Below are 22,533 nucleotides of genomic sequence, written 5' to 3'. Positions count from 1 at the left end.
TTTATACGATTTCGGCAGTAAGCATGCCCCCGTGACCAGAAGCCTCGGTCACTGCAAAGCAAAGGTCACCATATACGGCGTCGTCGCAGAGAATATCCCTGTCCTGATTGTCCTGAACGAGACTCTCCGTCATGGATATTGCCGCCGTCATGGATATTGGTGAGCCGAACGTTCACCGAATTTCCCGACGTCACGTATGCCAAGGTGGGGACCACGTTTAGTTTCTGCAACCTTAAGGATTGTCCTTTTGCCCATCTAGTGTCACTGGCACAGCAGCCTGAACTGCAAGTGAGGGCCAGAGAAGGGTCTACACTTCAGAAATATACAGTGAACTACATCACTACATCGACCGATCACTCTGTGACAAGTCCTGTCTATTATAGGCACTGTGGACGTGATGTGCTTCCCGAGATGAAAAGAGGTGAAATCGCAGCTGCCATTGACTATCCTGGGCAGCATGATCGGGATACCGAATTGTAACAAGTTGAATGGAGCTTGAACAACGCTCTAAACAAGAGTATCAGCGAGAGCTCATTCGAGATGCTTCATGGTAACAAGCCAAACATCTATGGAGTGGAACTTGAACAGCTCGCCGACACGGAATGTCCGTTGAACTCCACTTAAGGAATTAAGGACCCAGGTGCGTCAACCTCTACTGGACGGACAGGACTCCGCCAAAAAGGACTATGATCGACGACACTACCCTGCAAGACTTTACGACATTCGCGAAGTCGTATTTATTAGCAAGGCTTCAGCACATACATGGAATTCGACAAAAACTCAGCCGAGATATCGAGAACCCTTTGCTGTCACTCAAGTTTTGCCGGCGTCCACCTACCGCGTCGCTGACTTCCGTCATGAAGAGGGAAGTTGTGCCTGTAGGCATCATGTGCTATGTGGCGCCAACAGGCAGAAATATAGTTTTCCACACTCGCCGTCATGACTACTGGCGACGCTGACTGACGCTCCCACGTTTAAATGTACATATATACCCGTATAAAGTGGACGGGGGGATGGCCGCCGCGGTAGCTCAGTTGGTAAAGCATCGGACGCGTTATTCGAAGGTCGCAGGTTCGGTCCCTGCCCGCGGCAAGTTATCTTTTCGTCCACTTTTCTTTCTTCACATTTAGCTTACATTTACTGCTAATAACGTCCCCTATGCTTTCCTTGGCATTATTGTCTGTTAGGGCTCAATAATATTGTATATAACAGCAAAGAAAAACGAGCCCTTAAAATTAACAGTTCTTTCCTTCATTCATTACGAGGGTCTCGTTCTGGCAGACTTGATGCTTTCAGGTAGTATGCGAGGGATTATTGGCCAGCTGCGAGCTCTCAATACGTTCACGTGCTACGTGATGCCAACAGGCAGTAAAAGAGTGTTCCACACTCGCCGTCATGGCTACTGGCGGCGCTGACTGACGCTCCCACGTTTAAATGTACATATATACCCTATAAAGTGGACGGGGGGATGGGCGCCGAGGTAGCTCGGTTGGTAGAGCATCGGACGCGTTATTCGAAGGGCGCAGGTTCGGTCCCTGCCCGCGGCAAGTTATCTTTTCGTCCACTTTTCTTTCTTCACATTTACCTTACATTTACTGCTAATACCATCCCCTATACCTTCCTTGGCATTATTGTCTGTTAGGGCTCATTAATATTGTGTATAACAAAGAAAAACGAGCCCTTAAAATTAACACTTCTTTCCTTCAACTGAAGAAATGGTATTATACAGCTCGAACTTTCACACCAGGACGATGACGCAACTGAAGAGTCCCTGAAGCAACTGAAGAATGGCATTGTTATATTTTACCTCTATTTATTATCACCTTGATATGTAATAAACAATATAACGGACTCACAAAAGAAACTGAAAATCATGTGCTAAGAATACACTATACCTCATTTTTTATGAAGCAAATTCAGTTGGTTTATAGTGGCCCTACAGCAAAACAATGCAATGGTGCGACTCAACTTCAAAACTTTTTTTCTCAACTAAAACAAAAACTACTTTGCTTAAACTTTCTCTCGACAAAATCTTTACAATTCCCAATCGTATGCGCTATTCCGCCTATTTTTACTTGAACCACCTTACACCTTAGGGTGCTACAGACGTCTCAACCTAGGCCAATCTAGCGTTTTTGCCAAGTTCAGTATTTAATTTTAGAGCTTATGGGCCGTACGCAGGCAAAACAAAACATTTAGCAGATAGTACGTTTTATGGAGTGTTTTATAAAAAGAATTTCTGCATTTGATCTATAATTGTCTTTTGTAAAAAAACTCCCGCAATCACGACAATTTACTCAACTTTTCCTACGCGCTAAGCAGCAAGAAATATAAAGCTCCCATAAGGCACTGCCCTATAATGAAATCACGTCGCTCGAAAAACGCAAGAAAGCAAGTGTTCAAAGAATTCCTGGAACAGCGAATCTTTTTTCGTACCTGGTTTTCGAACATCTCGTGAAGTTCAAATGGCGCTCACCTGCCCAAAAATTTTTTGCCGCTCCAATTATTTTGGAAAATTACTGTATTACTAATGTCTATATGTGTGTAATTTTCTCAGATTCTTTTAGAGAAATTGATTTTTGTCGAGCGCCCCGACTGGTACAGTTGGCGTGGAACGACCCTGTTTAGTACAAAACATTTTTCTCCATTTTTTTTTGTGGCTTTCCACAACGTCAGACCAGTCATGATAGCCGGAAAATATGACTTATTTTATTCAGAGCCTAACATTATGATCTCGCAAATTTCTGTGTGTTGTGTTGAATTTAGGACGTCAGTGTTTGGGCATAGTCTATTGCTTGTGTTTCTCTTTGTTTCTTGTTTATATAGTTCCTATCGAGTGTCGTTTAGTAAGTAGTTGAAATAGGAGGATGACCGAGCATTTGCACGCAAAACCAGTTTGCCGAGAACGCCTTAACGAAGACGTTAAGGTTATCAGAATGGCCGAATGTAAGCACACCGCTAGCGCCTTTATGGGAAGAGCGCATGCTGGCTGTGAGCAGTGGTAGAAGATGACGTTGATGAGTGAGACTCGTGCTGTTCGTCTGTGTGGCATGTAAGTTTTATTGTGCTTATAGTACGTTATATCTTTTTCTTAGAACGTTTCGTGACTTCTACGACGCCTGAAGACAACAATTGTATCTGCTGATAACATCATTGATCTTGAAAAAGAATGGCGGTAGATATCTCAATAACTGGTATATCACACGAAAAACATTTAGGCGCTAACAATCGCGTCTCTTTAGAGCGCGTTGCAGTGGTACTCTTTAAGTGATCTGGGATAGAGTCTGCACGGTGTGGTAGCATGCGCTTAATGTAGGGGCAAGTTTTTCGCACTACCATCGAGGAAAGATCTGTGTTATCACACACGTGAAGTCACATAATGTAGTCCTGCTAAAGCAGTAGTTTTTCTTAAAGGGACTGTCTACCGCTCGGAAAAAGTTTTCTGATTGTGGTGCAAATGAGAAGATCGTTCGTCGCATCGGCGGCAACGAGCATGCCTTTGCCCCATAAAAAAGGAATTATATTTTTAATTTGATGTTGAAAATCGTGAAAGAATGACCGCTAGCGTCACCCAACGGTGATGTGGTTCAATCTGTAGGTAGGACAAGAAATCCTCGCATCTAGAGTCATTTTGCTTGAAAACAAGCATGCATAACTTGAAATTGTATTTTACGCACTTGAGGCACCTTTCCATTGCGTCAGAGAGTAATTTTTTGCTTTTTTTTTCTCGCGCATCCAAAAAGGCGCCAGGTGACGCTGCCACGTGACTCATGCGCTATGCCACGCGGCTCTCCGCGCCGGTCGTACTGTGCCGCTGTATTGCTGTTAGGATGTCTCACATGTGCTGCGCTGTGAAGGCGCGCATTATTATTGTCTCTTTTTGATGAATCGACTTGGCTTGGATTGCGGCAGCAGTGCTAAAATAAACACATAGACTGTGATTTCAGAAAAACAAGTGTTCTGTAATCGTATAACAAGGCTTCAGTTAACCGCTAGCGCGGTGAAAACGACTGTTACATTCATTAAAATAGGGTTCAGCGAAAATAAAGTAAATCTACAGAAATCACATGTGCTTTCCGTTTTAATATTTACCGGCACTACAATCGTCATCGCACCCACCAACCAGTGTTGTGGGCATATTTCACGCCCAGGGAAGAAGTGCGAACGCAGATCCAAAAATTGTTTTAAAATTTTCTACTCGCTTTCCAGAGAAACCGCTCCAAGGTTGGACACTTCAGACGGTACGCTTTCTATTGCGGTACAAAACAGAAAAGCGATGAAGGACGGTAGACAGTCCCTTTAAGTAACGTGAACGTGATGACTGAAAACTCCCGGTGATTAGAGTCGACACTGCACAATAGCAATTTTGACTGAATTTTGAGCACGCTTGCCACATGCAACAGCCATGCTCAGAGCACACAAGATAGCCAAGTTTTCAGTTTTATTAAGTATTACGAGCGCCTGTCGAAGGAGAAACACAAGCTGTATTCTAATAAGCAGTATTTGCCTGTGTTATTCATAACCAAACGTCATCGGTGGAAGCGCCTGTCTCTGACAGCGTTGTCATTGTGTTCTTAAAGCACACATGAAAATCACAAATGCGAAACTAACTTCAGTGAGGTGACGTATGCTGCCTGTATAGGTCGTCAAATTTCAGCAATTTTTGGACGAGTTTTGTACGATTCAGTATAACAGAAGCTCGAATATTATCTATATAACTCCAGTCTCTTTTGTGTCCGCAAGAGCTCCCACAGAGATTACCAATTTTCTCGTGTTATAACGAAATATCCGGTTTATGCGCAGGTTGCTCTCAGCGATTGGCGATTTGCTAGAGTTAGAGATGAAGTTCGGCCGGTTGGAAGACACGCATTCTCTTTTGGCTTTGACCTGCTCGGCACTGATCAAGATGGCGCCTGGAAACAGGGACATCTACTTCGCCCACACCAGTTGGTTCACGTACAAAAGTATGTTGAGGATACAGAAGATGTACAAGTTCCCTTGGCACACAGCTGCACAAAGCAACTTAAGAGGTGAGTAAGAGCTCACGATTGCACTGTATTCACTTTATCGCTTTTTAGCAAACTGGACGCATTGTCTAGTTAACCTCCCTGCCTTTACTACATTCCTTCTCTCTCTCTCTCTCTCTCTCTCTCCCTCTCCGCATCGACTTTTTTCTAGCGAGAGAAAGGGATGGCTACAATTGCCTGCAGCTGCAGTGTCTTGGATATAACGGCTGCACAAAGGTGGATAATGTAGCGGCTTTCGGTAGCTTAGAACGGTTTTGTTATGGTTCTTGGATGTGGGCGCAAAAACACAAGGACGAAGAGAAGAAAGACACACACACTGGTGCTTCCCTTCGTCCTTGTCTTTTCGCGCCCACATCCAAGAACCATAACAAAACCGTTCTAAGCTACCGAAAGCCGCTACATTATCCACCTCTGTGCAGCCGTTTGTGCAGAAAGAAGTCAGGACGCCTGACTTCTTTCTTGTGTCCGTGTTTGCACGCCCTGTCTCTCTTTTTAGGGGCGAAGCTCCTTAGGCGGCACCCGTTCGTCCCTTGCAGTAGTGCGTAACCAGTCGTAACGCTAGTACTAGATCTTGACCTCCAAGGTGGTGCCGGTGGGAGATTTTTCCTGTGCGTTGTTGAACAATAAAAAATTCGCAGCGTGCGCGTTCAATAAAAGCCGAATTCTTCTGTCTCTCATTCCCCATTAGCAGCCATTGGCATGTTCCAGTAGGAAACGTTAGTAGAAGTAGAAGTGTAAGTGTAAGCTAAAAGCCGACTTCTTCTGTCTCTCATTCCCATTAGCAGCCATTGTTTACCTCCAAGGTAGTGCCTGGTGAGATTTCTCCTGTGCGTGATTAAACAATAAAAATTTTGTTCAAAACGCCGTTGATTGATGAAATAAACCAACGAAAGACGCCAGATGTTTTCTAAAAGCAAAACGAATAAACGCCAGATGTTTCTAAAGCAAAACGAAAAGACGCCAGCTGCTTAACGAAAGACGCCAGATGTTTTCTAAAGCAATGGTTTTCTAAACAATGAAAATTCACAGCGTACATGTAAAATTAAAGTGAGCTGCAAGTCGTGATAACTCATCGAACCTTTAGTATAAACGCGCCCGATCTCACGTCGGTGATGATGTACTGGGCAGAATTCACGGAAGATTCACGGTTTACCGATGAACCTCCGCAGCTTCGCCCACTCATCATCATTCACTCCGTGGATATGCTGTGATTTTTTTTAGAATGAATACGTACCAACTAGCTCAGTTCTCTGTTATTCTAAGGTGGTTAATTCAAAGAGAACGCAATGCCCTCGAATTATTTATTACTCTCCTTTTAATGATACTTCATGGCGTATGCACACCTGGCTGCTAAATGCGCACCTCACTCACATGTAAGCGGTGTGTGTTTTATATATGTGTTCTGGTCCGTAAAATCGAAGCTGGGCACTACAGTATGCATAACTTTACATTATCAGTTTGCAACGAAACGACTTAGTGGGAGAACTGCTGTGCCCAACTCAGAACCTCCCGCCGCGCACAAGTGCTTGCACCTTTCGGGGGTGCTTGCTACGCAAAAAAACTAGCGTTCTTGAGCCGCCGGCTCACTGGAAAAATTTTATCCTTGAGAAAAAGAATTATGCCCAAGAGGCTGGACGTTTGCAAGCGGAGCGCGACTATTTCCAGTTGTTTCGTCACCGATATCCTTCAAAGCGATTCATATAATGTGATCTGCAGTAAGCACCCTTTTGCCTTCGACAAAACACCGCGATTCAACGCCTCAATGAACAAACTTCAGCGCAGTGCTAAGCAAAAGTTCAGCCGTGACACTGGATATCGTAGGCATATTTGCTTGTTTGAAAATAAACGAAAACTCACTAGGTCCCTTATGCATTCACCTACGACGACTCCAAGGCGAAAGCGATCTTCCTTTCTTCTCAGTCGATGTACTTAGGGCGCCTCGATGGCAGCGCTCCTTCGTTCCTTCGTACAGAGTGGTGACGGCGTCCAGTGTTTGACCCAAAATGGGGCAACATCACACAACGCGATAACTCTACTTTTCACCCAATATGACGACGACGCGGTTAACGGGGGCCGCCACCCGCTGCGAAGGAACGCTGTAGTCGAGACGCTCTACTCATGTCCACTGTTAGACCCAATATGGTGGCGGCGTGGACAATGGGTGTCACCACCCTGTAGGAAGGAACGCTGGCATTGAGGGGGCCTAGATGTATTTTAGATGCAAAATCATGTTATGCTCGAGGCAGTGTCCGTTCTGCGGCATCCGCACCTATACTGCGTATGCGCCAACTCTCCCCCTCTCCTCGCGTGAGCACGAGGAGATGCGAGGAGATGCCGTGAGCGCTGCCTCTGCTTTGTTTCTCTTCTCCCGTTTCTCTCTCTTCGCCACAGCTGTGCGCTCGTATATAATTCGGCGCGCGCTCGCTTCCGTTGCACCCTCCTTCGCAACGGCGCTATGGACGCTCGCGAAGCTGAACGTAAACGACAACGCCGGCAAGCGAATCTCGAAGCTGCGAGGCTGCGAAAGCGTGCGTTCGCTGTGCTTCCCTCATTCTCTCTCTGTGCAACGGTGCGCGAAACGCCATGAACAACGTCAACGTCGGCGCTAGTTGCAGCGGCAGCGCCACCGCCACAGAGCAGAGAAAGGTAAATGTCAGCGTCGGCAAGCGGTAATTCAAACGCCTCGACAACCACCGTCTCATAAGTCGGATCCCACCATGATTGCCCGTAGGGGGAGATGATGTGTAATTTTTTTTCATCCTGTCCCGCCACCCTACGAAAGCTTTCTGCACTTAACGTGGTTTTTTACATTGCCTCCAGAATCGGAGGCACCTCACCTGATTTTGAACTGCCTCCATGATCGGCCCACCTTTGACCAAGTGTGCTATGCAGGATGGCCCGAGCGTGGCGAAACTCGGGATCTCTTCGAGCTCTAGCGTCACCCCCTTTCGAAAGAACGAATAGCACGAAAGGCTAAAATCTAGCTCAGCGCACTTTATGTTGGTTGTGATGGAACGCGGCGTCACGTCGAGGCGGGTGGACGAGGTTGGGGTGACGTGCCCACGTGTGCGTACTCAAAACAGTGGCGCCTACTTTTGTGTTTGTCGTTCCACTATTCTATGTCCTGTAGTTCCGACCTGAGTGCATGGATGCACGAAGCGGTGCAATTGTGGTTTATGTTGTGGACATTGTTATCAGTTGGTATTACGCACGATAAATTTGTGTAAGGTAATATTTTCAGGTTAGTTGCCGTTGGGGAATAACGTAGGTTAGTGAGTTGTTAGTACTTGTGCCATTAGAGAACGCACCGGATGCAGCAGCAGACGACGCAACGCGATTGCGCCTAATGGCCCCATATGCGTTTCACAAGCAAAAAATTCTACATTGCGGTACGCGCGGCCGTTATCGACTTCGCGTAAAGTAAAGGCGCCTCATCATACATTGCTCATGCACTGTACGAAGGAAGCTGAGCATTGTGAGGCGAGACTGCGAGGACGAAAGCTGCTGGAATGGAACACACAGCGGTGGCAGAAGACATCTGTGAAGGAAAGATAAGTGAACTTTCTGTATATTTCGTCGAGATACGCGATTGTTCAATTAGTATGACACTTCACAGAACATCCTGTACCGTTTTGATGAATACGGCGCTCCGGCACACACCCGTTAGGTCTTTTACTACCTTTTCCAATGGCTTCAGCCAGTAGATCTTAAGTTTGTCCAAATTAACCTAGACCATTCGGAATCTGCAACACAACGATTGGTGTATGTTATGCAAAAATATCACATAGATATTGCCATCGCGTGTGATAACCACACGCGTCGTGGAGAAGTACCCGGCATTCCCCATCTATTTTAAATTTGCAGCTCCTAAAGAACCAAAGATAATCATTTTCGGTATCCCTTCAGAATACGACTGGTTCCCCATTTTCATACACACGCACATCATTGCTGTCCGGGCTACATCGCAGAATGCCGACTGTTAGTCGGTGCTTGCGCTCCGCCACACAATGACAATAATATGTACCTGGTTTTGGTTTCTAATTCTATCGAGCAGGCTCGCACGAACAACGTCATACTGGCAGGGCACTTTAATGCCAAGAGCACGTTGTGGGCGCGTCTGCCACCAGATATGAGAGACAGCGCTTTTGTGCAACTGTTTCACAGTACTCTTTGTCGGTATTAATCGATCCGTCTTCCTTACCGACCTTCGAAACTGATTATTCCGAGAGTTGGCTACATGTCGTTGCTGCGAGTACTCCTTTGGTATCCTCTGGATACAACTGGGAAATTCTAGACGGCTACATGTTCAGTTATCATAGGTTGCTTCTGTTTTACTTTGCTGACAAGGCTACGTCCAGTGTCAAGAAACTTACTTTTCCAAGGGAAGGATAATGTTTTCGCTGCCTTGAAAATGAATACTTGGTACCAAAAGGTTGCCGGAGCAGATTTTCAGTCGGGTGCTGCTCTCGATTTAATCTTACGTAAGGTTTATGACATATATGACTCTTTAGTTCGCGCGATCTTGCGCACCGTCCGTTCCGGTCCCCATCGTGCAAACGCGTGGTGGACTCGGGAACTCGATCTGGAACGTGCACAGGTTCGCAGGCTCCGTCGAGCTTACCAACGTGCACGGGAACCAGACATGCGCGAGAATTTGCGCCAGTCATTTTCGGTCGCCAGGATGACGTACAGGAAGAACATTAGAATAGCACAAGGCTGCTTTCCCTCAAACGTTTCTGTACGCAGTGCACGAAGCTATCCACGTTTGGCCAGCCATATAAAATAGCTTTCAACAACTTCGGTCGCCCGTTCAGCTCCCTCCAATCAAAATGCCGGAACTGGCACACTAACAACCAGTGTATTGGAATCCGCCTCGTTACTACTTCGAACTCAGGTTTCGAAGGATGACTTTTCCACTGACGATGACGTTCACAGTCAGAGAAGACGAATAGCCTCTGCAAATGCGGTATCTGAAAGGAAGGGCCGGCCTTTCACACCTGAGAAAATTCGTTCTGCACTTGCCCTCTGTAAAACAAATTCGGCTCCTGGCCTCGATGGCCTCACTCTTACCACCATAAAGTCTCTTTTTGAGTATCATCCAAATTTCTTTTTATTTATTTTTAATTCGGCACTGAGATTAGGCTACTTCCCTTCAATTTGGAAATCTGGCAAAATCATTTTTATTCCGAAACCTGGTCACAATCCCGAGGACACATCCTGTTACGGACCAATAGTAATGAATTTAATATTTGGCAAAATTTTAGAACTTTCATTAAATTCCCGGCTTTATGTTTTCTTACACACAAACAACTTCATCCAGAACAACAAATTTGGCTTCACTGTTGAAGTGCGGTCATGACACTGTACGGACTAACACAACCAGCTTAAACATATTAAAACTTCAAAAATACCCGCCCAATTAATTTCTCTGGATTTTAAGGGAGCGTTTGACTCTGTGTGGCACCCATTAGTTGTTACTTTTCTTCAGCGTCACGGGTGTCCACTAAACGCATTTACCTGCTAAAATCATTCCTAAGTGAGAGAAACGTCGTATTTCAGTCTAACGTGTCGCAAGTATACGAGACTCCAACTCTTGGAAGTCCCCAGGGATCTCCCATTAGTCCACTATTGTGGAATATAGGAATTAGTGGCCATTTTCAGACACGGATGCCACGGAATGGTTCCATGCACGCATATGAGGATGATACAGTTTTACTAATATCATCGAATACTAAGACGCTGCTCGAACAAATAGCTGCAGACACTTTACGAAGAGTTGGCATTTGGGCAAGGGAGGCCAAGGTAGTAGTGAGTGTTCTTAAATCGGAGTATATCGTTTTCCCAAACGGACACGCCACTCTTTCGAACGCTGCATTTTATGTTGTCATGGGTGATGGACAGTTGAAAAGGAAACACTCTTTACGTATATTAGGTGTCATATTTGACTCCAGATTAGATTTTAAAGAACATATCTAGCATATTCGAAAAAAATGAGAAAACTTCAATCCAAAATTCCTCAACCTATTTTCAAATTCAATATACCGGCACAGGCAGACCCGGTAATATGATTTACAAGCAGGTAGTGCTGCCGTCCGTCACCTATGCGGCACCAGTGTGGTGGACTGATCCACCAGATTCCCTGCTGAAAGAAAAACTAGTTTCTGCACACCGCCTCCCCAGGTCGCTTTAACGGGGTCTTATAGGACAACCCGTACTGCAGCACTACGGGTGTTGCTTAAAGCACCGCCTATAGAGTTCGAGATGGAGCGCGTTTGTGCGGAATTTTCACTCTTCATATTACGCCAGCCAACCTGTTACGGCCCCAACTACTATCTGCCGACATCCATACAATATGCGCGAGATGTTTGGGATGACCACCCGGCAGACCGTGCTTGCTCTCATTCTTTTCGTTGTTTAACGCAAGTTGACATTAATCGCATAACCACCTCTCGGGCGTTGCACATATACACGGCGTGCGCAGTAGTCTCGAGGATACGCACACATATGATATGTAAGTAAATCCGACGCTGTAACCGCGCTATTTGCGAGATGGATGACCGTGATTGCGCAGCACCGTCCCCAAGAAAGCTCGGTCAGGCCGGCATGTGCGCCTCCAGCAGATAGAAGCCTTAGTTGCTTTTCTTGAGGGTCACCCCGCAGTCGCAAGGTCAAGGTCAGAGCTAGGCGATACGCTTAGTGCCGACCAGCAGCAGAGCCTGTGGCAAGAGATAGCGACGACGCTAAATTCTATGGGGCCCGCGACCAAACACGCCGCAGGCTACCGGAGGTTCTGGAACGACCTAGTCGCCCAGTTCAAGGGGAACGCCGGCGTGGTGTCGGATGCCACACCGTAAGGGACAGTTTATGCGGTTGGTTTTACGTACTATTATGCCGTATACAGAAATCTCGAGCTTTATAAACGTTAATTGGGTGGTCGCGCTGCACAGTTTGTCAATATGCAATGTAGGTACCTGAATATGTGGATGCCTCATTCATTACATTTCCTTGATGCACGACGACTAATGTGCTCTGACGTATGGATAAATTTTCCGGTGGCAAATCTTGCTGTGTTTCCTTTTTATTCATGGCATGAAACTGATTAAATTATGGTGTGAAATGCAGTGGTACCGGCGGTGGCAAGCTGCCGGGGCTAGGGGGGAGGTGCTGTTCCTCATTGGGCGCGACTGCGTAATCGGTTCTGGGCCATCCTTGTTTATGGAGAACCTCACAATGGGAAGTGGGTCATCACTCATGCGGTTATCTTGCTTCTCGGCATGCCACCAGGATAGTGTGCACTGATAGCAGAAATCGACGTCCTAATGATGTGTTGAGCCACGATGGCATATGAAATAACCTTGTAGATGTGTACCTGACCAGCTTGGCGAATAGCATACGAAGACATGTTTATTTATATGATGAATAAAGAAGCCACATTGCATAGACTCCAGTGGTGATTCCTTAAAAAGTTAGATAGAATATGTGTTTATGAATTTGTGTTCACCTACACTGCCCAGAAATCACAGCAGAAAATCCACACCATGGAGTCATCAGTGGCGGACATGCCGCTACAGCAATCTATCACAGGTGCGCTTAGGACACACATCTCATACCATGTATGCAATCAGCAGTTCACACATGAAAGCTTTCTTCGTAAACGTATATTGTGGCCACACACACTGGCTGCTCAATACAGTTAAGCATGTGTAATTCATGTCCAAGTGTAAGTGAATATTTCCACTTTCTTGCCCGTACACATATTTACATTGTACTTACAAACATGGCAGTGAGCTGTATATTCGTCGGACTTGCTTATGTTGTACCTTTGCACATACACGCTGCATAATTATTTATGTTTAACTGGCCAGCATTGCATGCATTCAAGAATTTTGTAATATGGAAAAGTTGTTCATGTGCTTGCACACTGTTTGCCCTACATTGTAACTGTAGTGCCACGGCAGCCAACCCGCCGGACCAGTGCCTGTGCTGCGGCATCGCCCGTTGACCCCCTCACAACGGTCGTTGAAGATCAGCGAGCACTCATCGAGGAAGTGAGGGGGCTGCGGCCTGAGCAGCATGCCAGACGCAATAACTGCGGGATCCACGGTGTGCCATTGAAAATGCATTTATCTCTGTGACAGAGCATTATGATGCGTAAGAACGCAATTAGGGCAACTTGTACGTTTTAACAAATGAAGTCGGCTTACTGCATGGCTCAACATTGTAAACAGAGCATGAGCCATTCGCTTCTTCGAATATGATTACGTGAACGCGAAGAAAACGTATGACATGACCGTAGTGGACAGCTTAAATATGCTTGCGTTGCAGAGCAGTAGGAACACGAACGACAGCAAGCAGAGTCATTAATGCATGGCAATAGTTGTCTCTAACTGCTGCACATCACACTTAGAAAGCTTGTTGATATGATGCAACAGTTTAATCAACGCAGGTTACTCAAAAATGGGTACCTAACTGAACGTTTACCACAATATAATATGCATGCTAGAGCGTATTTGTTCTTTTCCGTTGCAATTATTCCATTGTTTACCACACATATACAACCTATGTTACGGAATGCAGCTGAATGAAAACCACGTCAGGCTGTGAGGGGACCATAAAACAGCAGTCGTGGCAATTGGAGAGCGCCAAGATGAAGTGAGCAACAACATCGCCAGCACTTTGGCTGCCCTTACTGCAGCGGTAGGCTGGCAGCGAAGTAATATCGTGGCTGGCACGGCACACCAGGAACCCCGACATATTTGAGAAGCCACTAAGTGACTCATCGAGGATGTTTTTTTTTCAACAGCGACCACAATAAACGTTGAGCCGGACCACCCATAACAAGTGTTTTGTGTCATACTTATCACATCTATCAGTGCAGGAGGTAATATGTGAAATGTTTGTATTCATTTCTTGCACAACGTGTGCACAAACATCAGGAAGGACTTTGTCACAATGTGTCGGGCATGTAAATATAGTAAAAGCACTTCTTACTTATTTTACCAATGCGCATGTTAATTGGTAATTGGTAAGTGCATTGGAGACACGTAAATGGGTTTGTAATTTATGTATCAATCCTTATGCTTTTTAAAAAGTGAGCACGAAGTTCACATGTACAGACAGTACACACACATGCCAATGTGGAAGCAGCAGCTCTGTGTGGTATATGAAATAGTTGCTGTGTGCACTTTCAATGTGTCAATGCAAGTAAGATTTGAATAAATTTTTCAAAAATTGTTGCATAGTCCACACGGGAACGTAATGCCGTTTGGAAAATAGTTCATCTCAGAAGTTCAAAATTATATGAAAAGTTTCGTTTCAGTAAGCATTAGGACGTTACAACAGCCTTGTTAGGCACACAAAAACATGGGTTGCGGAAGTCTCAGCTTGCTAGGCATCCTCTACGTTGACTTCATCGACATGCGGTGTTCCTTTAATTGAAACAACACGCCCCAAATGTGGATGCCCGCAACTATACATACTGACATGAACCTTGTATTACTTATGCGCACAGGACGTGGTGAGATGATGTGGTCTTAAAAAAATAGTGTCATTGCAATAACATTTTAAAGTAGTAGGAACACCACCTTAGCAATGCGCTCCTGTGCCAATCAGATGTGATGATAAGTGAGAATGTCACGGACTGTCAAAATCAGAAGAAAAAGCTATCACAACTGAACAAAGATGTCCACAAGTGCAAAATACCATTGCTGTTACGTTTAATTCATCCGTTTCACACTAACAAACACTGCAAAATACGTACGGGTTAGTGCACAGGTAACAGTGTCATCGAATAAATGTTACACGGACAACAGCTGTTTGTTGTGAAAGAATTCATTGTTGTGAATGAGCCAATGCACAGACGATACAAACTCTGTGACAGTAACACTGTTAAGAGAAAGACAGCGTTCAATAATAATAATGTTGGGGTGTAACGTGCCAAAACCACGATATGATTATGAGAGACGCCGTAGTGGAGGGATCCCGAAATTTCGAACGCCTGGGCTTCTTTAACCTGAACCTAAATGTAAGCACACGGGCCTCAAGCATTTTCGCCTCCATCGAAAATGCGGCCGCCGCGGCCGGGATTCGATCCCGCGACCTGCGGGTCAGCAGTCGAGCCACCACCATGGCGTGTAAATACACCGTTCAAGCAAACAGCTAAAGCAGATTTGCATACAAGCAAATAAATGTTGTAGTGAAGCAGACACCCAGATTTAATGTAATATGGATTGAACTCGTAATGCACGCAATGAAATGCCGCATGCACTTAATACAACTACAACGACACAAAACCTTTATGTGTGCTAGGCCGCGAGAAATACACAGGAAGCTTCAGCACATCTTGCAAAAGAAGTGTGCTCCCTTCTAATTAAAGTGTTACGTACGTTTGAAATGCAACGAAGTGTAAGGTGCAGCTTACCGTTGTACCCTTAGCATCGCATGTATCGTAGAATTCCATGGAAAGTCTAACTTACAGCATGTTGTTGCGGTGCGTACCACATGCTACAAACAAAAAAATTCGGCAGATCCCACGTACCGTGGGAATCTATGTACTGCGAAGCATGCGGCGGGAAGGTGACTGTGGCGTAATTTTTTACATTGAGCGAGACGTTACAAAATGACGCTAAAGATAGGCGCAAATGTTGTACACACGCACATAGGTTGAATAGCCTCACATGTGTTGTATAACCAGTTGTTTACAGTTGCGTAACGATGCCAACAGCAATATAGGTATTACCAACACGTGATGCGGTAAGCCAATATGTAGTGCGTCTACTTGTCCATTGTGATGGAGAACGCACGCACGTTTCACGGACTCGTGTGTGTGTGTGTGTGTGTGTGTGTGTGTGTGTGTGTGTGTGTGTGTGTGTGTGTGTGTGTGTGGAAGGGGTTCTAGACAGTTCTCACGTAGATGGCGGCGAGCGCAATGTCTTGTTTATTGTGATTGATGTGCGCAACGCAGACCTCGCCGATTCCACTGCTTGTCTGTGTGTGTTCAATGTCTAGCGCCCTACAAGTGGAATGCGGCCTACGTTGAAGTTGCGCATCGCCGATATGTGTCCACGCCGCCGCATCTGTAATGAGGCCGCTTGCTGTGGACGACTCATTGTAATCCCGTGATTGCAGTGGGCTCGTCGCTCCAGGTTTCAGAAAGTGTTAACTCGCCCATTTCTGTGAGCGGAGCGTCTTTTTTGAGGTCGTGCACGCGCGCGTGCACAGACTGTATGTTGAGAGCGGCAAGCGTGAGATCGTTGTTGTGGCACCGAGTGAAGGTAGTAACATGGTCCAATACAATGTCTAGAGGCCTGTTTGCCAGTGCTGTCATGTCGTCGACAGACTGTGGCTATAGAGCCGGCGACATATTGGAACCTGAAATCACCTTTTGCGTTGGTGAAGTATAGGCCGTCGAGACTGGTAGCCCTGTAAAGTGCTACGTAGACCAACTTCAGTGGTTGGCGCTTATCGTATCCGTAGACTACCTTGGCTTATGCGACCCTTTGTGACTCCCCCACCGTAATGTGCACGTTGACTCATTACATGAAAAAAAATCATTCGGCGTGTGCCATATATGAACGCTAGCTGTAAACAGCTGGACTTCGCGGCGCCACAGTATCAGGCACTTAAAAGCCATTTTCGAACATTGCAATCCCGCATGTGCGAATGCACCTATCATTACTTATTTACTTATCTGTTAGTATTTTTCAGTCACCTCGTGTGAAACGGTCCTCACTTGGTGGATTGTCGAGTCACATTACCGTTGTACCGTTGTAGCGTACCAGTGTACGCTACAACGTTAATTTCGAAAAAAGGCATTACGTGGAATATCGACGTTTCGCACCCACTTGAGCGTTTGAACTGACAAAGATCATCGGTTGTTCATTAGGTCTAGTTGCTTTTTACGCCCGTGCACGAACGACACTAATAGATATCACATTACTGTGCACCGATTACCGATTCCATAAGATTACTTGTTATTTGACTGGGCTTGTCTAGCTAGTGCTCCAGCTGGCGAAATACTGCATCGGCCGGGCTGCGGAATTCCAAAGGATGCCAAGATATTTCTGTCTTAACTCTTTCAGGCGCCACTTGTAATTATGGATAGCATTTTTTTGTATAAATGTACTTTTCTGGACTTAAGAAAGCCAAAACCACCAAAATTTTGAAAATTATTATGAAACTTTCTTATTTACAACTATATACCAGACTCCTTCAATGCTTGAAGGACTCTGTTATACACAGTTGCGTACAGAGCGCCTCGGCGATCGCAAAGTTTACTTGTGGAAGGCGATGAAGCAATTTCGCTCTTTCGTCAGACAGAGCAGTACAGCACATTTCACACAGAATATTCATGTGTGCTTCTCGAGCTTGCACATCGATTGTTCTGTCTGGTCACGAGCTTGAGGCCAATGGTCAAAGCAGTCATAGCGCGTGTCGGCGCAAGGAAGCGACATTCTCGCTTTTTTTGTCCTGTTGTGGGTTTTGGTGCTTCGATCTCTGCAAGAAATGGCCTTAGACACTTTTTTTCGGGCACTGCAGCCTTAATTAGTGCTTCCGCAACTTGCATGCGAATTTTTCATCAAATCTAGAAGCTTCGCTATGGGCAGCATTTGATGGTCGCGGCGGTATTCGAGCCAAGGATTGCAGACAGCCACGTGCACTGTGAAAAAGCACTCTTAGTGTCCACTTCCTCGAACGAATTTTCGCGCGGTACAACTTAAGTAGAAAATGAAGGCTGGCGACACCACCCTTTGACTCGTTGTATTAGATGCGAAGCATCTCATGGCGGAGCTCAGACGGTGTGCGGCGTGACCCCCCTTACTGCGCATGCGCAAAGCTTCTCCACACACCTTCTTTCCACTCACTCACATCTCCTCCTCTCCGCTCCCCCTCTTCCTTTAGATAAAAGGTTCGCGTTAGGTCGTACACGCTCAGTCACTGCGCCGGTGTCGTTAGTTTCAACGTGGGCGCCAGTTGCAGTAATACCTTAACGCCTGCCGAGATCGCGGAACAGTGGGTGGAACAGCGGAAGGCTCAACGCGCCGAACCGCAACGTAAACGTCGGCAAGCGGACCCCGAGCTCCAGGCTAGGGAAGCCCAGCGCAAACGGCAACGTCGGCGGGAAACTGCTACGGGTGAAACGCGGGCTCCACATGCCGAAACGCAACGGCAGCGTCGGCAAGCAAACCCCGCCGTACGCAACGCCGACGTCGAAGCCAAGCGTGAGCGTCGAGCCAACGCGTCGGCTGAAGACAGACGACGCGAATCCAACGCCCGTGCAGAACGCTTCGCTAGACAGCTTCAACGCCCGGGCTTCGACGGTACCGACACCCAGTTCCAGCGCGAATTCCGCGACCGGAGCTTCGGGCACAGCTGCAACGTGTGCGACCGACTTTGGTTCGATAACAATCTGACCGAGGTCGGTAGCACGTGCAACGAACGCCAACAGAACGCGATCGTGCAAGTGACCCGGCTTCGCATCGCCTCATGGTCCCCTTTATTGGGAGATGGTGTAATTTTTCTTATGATTTCTGGATGGTGCACAAAGCCATGCTCTTTCTTTTGTTTGTCCCATCGTTTCACTTCGGATTGTTCTCCCAGTTCGAGAAAGTTTGATGTAAGTGTCAGAGTGTTATTGTCGCTCCAAATTACTGCAACAATGTCATCATCTGTGACACACTCCTCTGAGTAGCCCCTTGGTTTGTTTTTCATAAGCTTGGCTAACGGCAGTGGGCACTTCGAGAGTCGGTTTGCAGGAACAGTTCCTGCTGCAAGTATGCTGTCATTCCGGAGTTGACGCAGAAGAGGAATCGAGGTGAAGTACTTGTCAAAATACAACTGGCGATTGTACCCCGCAGGAATTCTATTCGCGAGTACGACACCAGAGCGATGTCCATGTACTTGCTTTAGTTCCTCCGGAATTGTGTTGTGGCCTTGATATACTGCGATATCTTACAGCAAGGCACTCCTTTCGCATAGAGCGAATACATTTACTCCCCAGGGTGAGGCCTTCCTTCGCACATACTGTTTAATTGCGCGCTTCCCTTTAGAAGGTATAATTTGCTCGTCCACTGTTGTTTGTTGTTGGATCTACAGTTCTAGGCACGGAGCGCTGATGCGTTTGCCAGCAGAGGCGTAGCCACAAATTTTTTTCGGGGGGGGGGGGTTCAACCATACTTCATGTATGTTCGTGCGTGCGTTTGTATGTGTGCGTGCCTATATACGCAAGCAAAATCGAAAAATTTCGGGGGGGGGGGTTTGAACCCCCCAACCCCCCCCCCCCCTTGGCTACGCCCCTGTTTGCCAGTGTGATTTAGCCATGGACAAGGAGAGCGCAAATACTGCTGAACGGCGCAGAAGAGCGGAGAAGCTCAACTCATCGGATCCTGAAGTAGTTGCCCGGCAAAATAAATATACATGTGCCACATAATACGTATACCGTGTGTCTGTCATTACAGCAGCAGTAAGCATGATAATCAAGCTAATCCTAGACAATCAGGAACGCTAAGAATAATCAGCTGAACCTTTGCTAACGCTACGTTATCCTGGCGTAGCCGAGCTAAGCCACTGCAACATTTTTTAAATCTCGTGCGAAGTCAAGAGTGCGTCGTGGCAAGAAAGAAAGCAAAGAAACAGAAGAAAAAGAGTTCAGAACACACAGAATCACCTCTTGACTTGGTCTGCCGCCGTTCTCCGTTGCGTCGGCGACGAAGATAAGACCGGCGAGTTGTAACGTTAAAATGGCTAGTCATTTCCCGTTTCTATGGCAACGACTCGTTTAACGCTGTGGAATAAGAAAACGGCGCCCGACAACACCGGAGGTATCGAAAGTGCAGCCCCCCAAACGGGTTCATTTATTCCCTTTTTTTTAACACAAGGTGTGCAATAGTGGCCGTTTGTCCGGTTTGCGGCGTAAACACCTTGTCGTGGTCGCATCGGCGCGGCCACGTCAAGCAAAATTAAGAATAGCTGTACCTTGTTAAGGCAATGTCACCGTTGACACGTCTTATTAAGCTATGTTGAGCATGGTAAAACCTAATTAGTTTCACATAACTAAGCAAATGAAATGACAGCTTAATAAATCTTAATTCAGCCGACCTGGGATTTTCCTGTGCAGAGTCATGCCGAGCGCGCTAATATGTGCCGAGCTTAATCTAATTAACACTAATTAATAGTGAGCCTAACTATTGGAAAATAAGCTAACTATCAAATTAGGCTTAGGTTGACTAGGATGCAAGCTAATCGGGTCCAAGCCTCGAATATGCAAGTAAATGTAATTTTTAAAGTAATCAACTATATTTAAGCCTATATTGACTGGGGATGCAAGCTATATGTGACCAATCCTGGAATATTCAAGTGAGGCCAATTAAGATCATTGAGGTCATTAGGGTACTTCGTGCTGTGATTGCCAAGTGATCCCCAATGGAACCTGCCCGATACGTAGTCAATACTCGTGAATTACAGTGTGATCACGTGAACACTTTGTGTGTGGGCGTGGCAAGTGGTGCTGTGATCTTCAAGTGATTCCCAATGGAACCCGAGTGACACGAAGCCATTACTCGTGGATTACAATGTGATCACGTGAGCACTTCGCGTATGGGCGTGTGAGTTCAATTGTGCCTAGTCACACCAGGACCAGCCGAGGGCCGACGAGCTCTGCTGTGCCCAATTTTGCGCGAATCAGCGCAAGCGGCGCAACTATGTTGCTGGGTCGAAAAGCTCGGCCGATGGCAGATATCGAGGGGTTGGCGTACATTTAACAGTCTAATGACAGCATTTCGCAATATCGAGCCCTAAGTTTCTTAGTTTGCAGCGTCTGGTCACTTGCCTTCTCCGTGTTTTTAGAGCTGTTTATTTCCAGTTAGGTTTCTCTGGCCACAGAGAAGGTGGTGATACTCCTTACAATAATTGTTGTGGTTTTACGCCCCAAGAACACGATGTGATTGTGAGTGACGCCGTAGTGGAGAGCCGCCGATAGTTCGACACCGTGATGTTCTTTATCGCGCATGAAATCTAAGCTCACGGACTTCTAGCATGCTGCGTCCATCGAAATGCTCACGCCGCCTCCGAGATTCGCTTCCGCCACCGAACACGCTGATGCGTAATATATGACTCCAAGTGGGAAGTAATGAATTTATAAGGTGTTGGCTCGCGGCACACACAAATCGGCTCATATCACAAATGATCACCCGCGTGTACAACCGCTACACTCCATGAAAAAAAAATGTGCCTTTTGACCACTTTGGCTTGCCACGTATATGGCCCTCTTTTAAAGGGTCACGTCAACTCTCTCTGGATATCATCATACACTCTTTGGAGAGTCGCGTTACCCACAAGAGAGTCACCGTGCCACTTAGAGTCACATACGTCGCAAGTCAGGAATCCCCGACAGGAGTCGCACACACTCTTTTTCCTGTGTACGGATCTGCTGCTCACCGGCTCTGTCCATCGAAGTGCGCAAAGAAACAAGAAACACTACCTAAATTTTGTGATTTTTTTAATAAATTAAAATACTATTGGTGTTCTTTAACGTGCCTTCCCACATCTCAATACAAGGGGCCCAGAAAAGTAGGCAGTGGGAAAGGAGGGGGACTGCCCCTCCCCCCGTGCCGGAATGTTAATGGTTGCGAGAGAAAATGGGTGTTTTTGAAGGCCTTCAGCAAGTGGGCCCTCCCTCCCGCTGATAAACATTGCTGGCTACGAGCCTGCACGGGCCTCTATGATTTCACCTCCAGCAAAATGCGACCGCCGCGCCCAAAATCAAAACCGTAATTTTCGGGTCAGCAACGGAGCACCGTAACCACCATACCAACGTGGCGGACAATTAACCGGAGTTTATTTCCTGGATTTCTCTTCCCTTTTCCTGCCCGAACGTTTTTCGCTAGATACATCTGCTCTCGCTAAACCGAGTTTCTGGGGAGATTCGTCGCCAAAAGCCAATACAAGTTTTGTTTTGCGAGAGCTTTGTTCCGTCTGAATGCATGGTTTGTAGCGGCGCCTTTGCGTTCCTTTGCCGCTGAGGCTGACAGTTGTGGGGATCGCTTGTCGCCTATGTTTGCACCGCGTTACAACCCCCGTAAAATAGGTTTAGTATTTGTCGCTTCACTGAGTCCTTTATAGGCCTGACTGGCTGCCCAGGCGGCGCTGCGAAAACGGTGCTAAAAAGCGCCCCCTACGATAAGTTCTTTGATTTCGAGTAGTCAGATTAGCGGCCGCATGCAGCACTAAGCTCAGATGCGCAATGGAGCCGCCGCTGTCGGTTGTGCTGCGCTTTGGATCTCGGCCAATTTCTGGCGTGGCTGAGTTCTTCAGGCCAAGCAATCTACGTAAACGCAAGAAGCTCGTCAACGTCAAGTATGTTTACGACGTGCAGGAGATTGAGGAACCATTTCGGCGCGCTGCAACTCGCAAGTGCAGCGAATCTCATACGACGATGAACTCGAGTTAAGTTTTACGAGGCATGCTCGCGCGATTAACGACAGTGCATAAACGAAAAGATTGCTGTTAA

The 22,533-nt window shown here is 46.5% G+C and overlaps 1 protein-coding gene across 1 annotated transcript in view; it reads left to right on the top strand.

Moving 5' to 3' along the window:
• Window positions 1–4,840: 4,840 nt before the first annotated feature.
• LOC125757811 (putative phospholipase B-like 2) overlaps window positions 4,841–22,533 on the top strand; it is an 88,376-nt gene continuing 70,683 nt past the window's right edge. Inside the window, exon 1 of the mRNA XM_049413980.1 lies at window positions 4,841–5,018. Within this exon, the coding sequence (XP_049269937.1) occupies window positions 4,841–5,018 (178 nt within the window). The remainder of the gene's footprint in view (window positions 5,019–22,533) is intronic.

This window comes from Rhipicephalus sanguineus, chromosome 3, assembly GCF_013339695.2.
Source record: "Rhipicephalus sanguineus isolate Rsan-2018 chromosome 3, BIME_Rsan_1.4, whole genome shotgun sequence".
Classification (NCBI taxonomy): Eukaryota; Metazoa; Arthropoda; class Arachnida; order Ixodida; family Ixodidae; genus Rhipicephalus; species Rhipicephalus sanguineus.
This window is presented reverse-complemented; position numbering and strand designations above follow the sequence as displayed.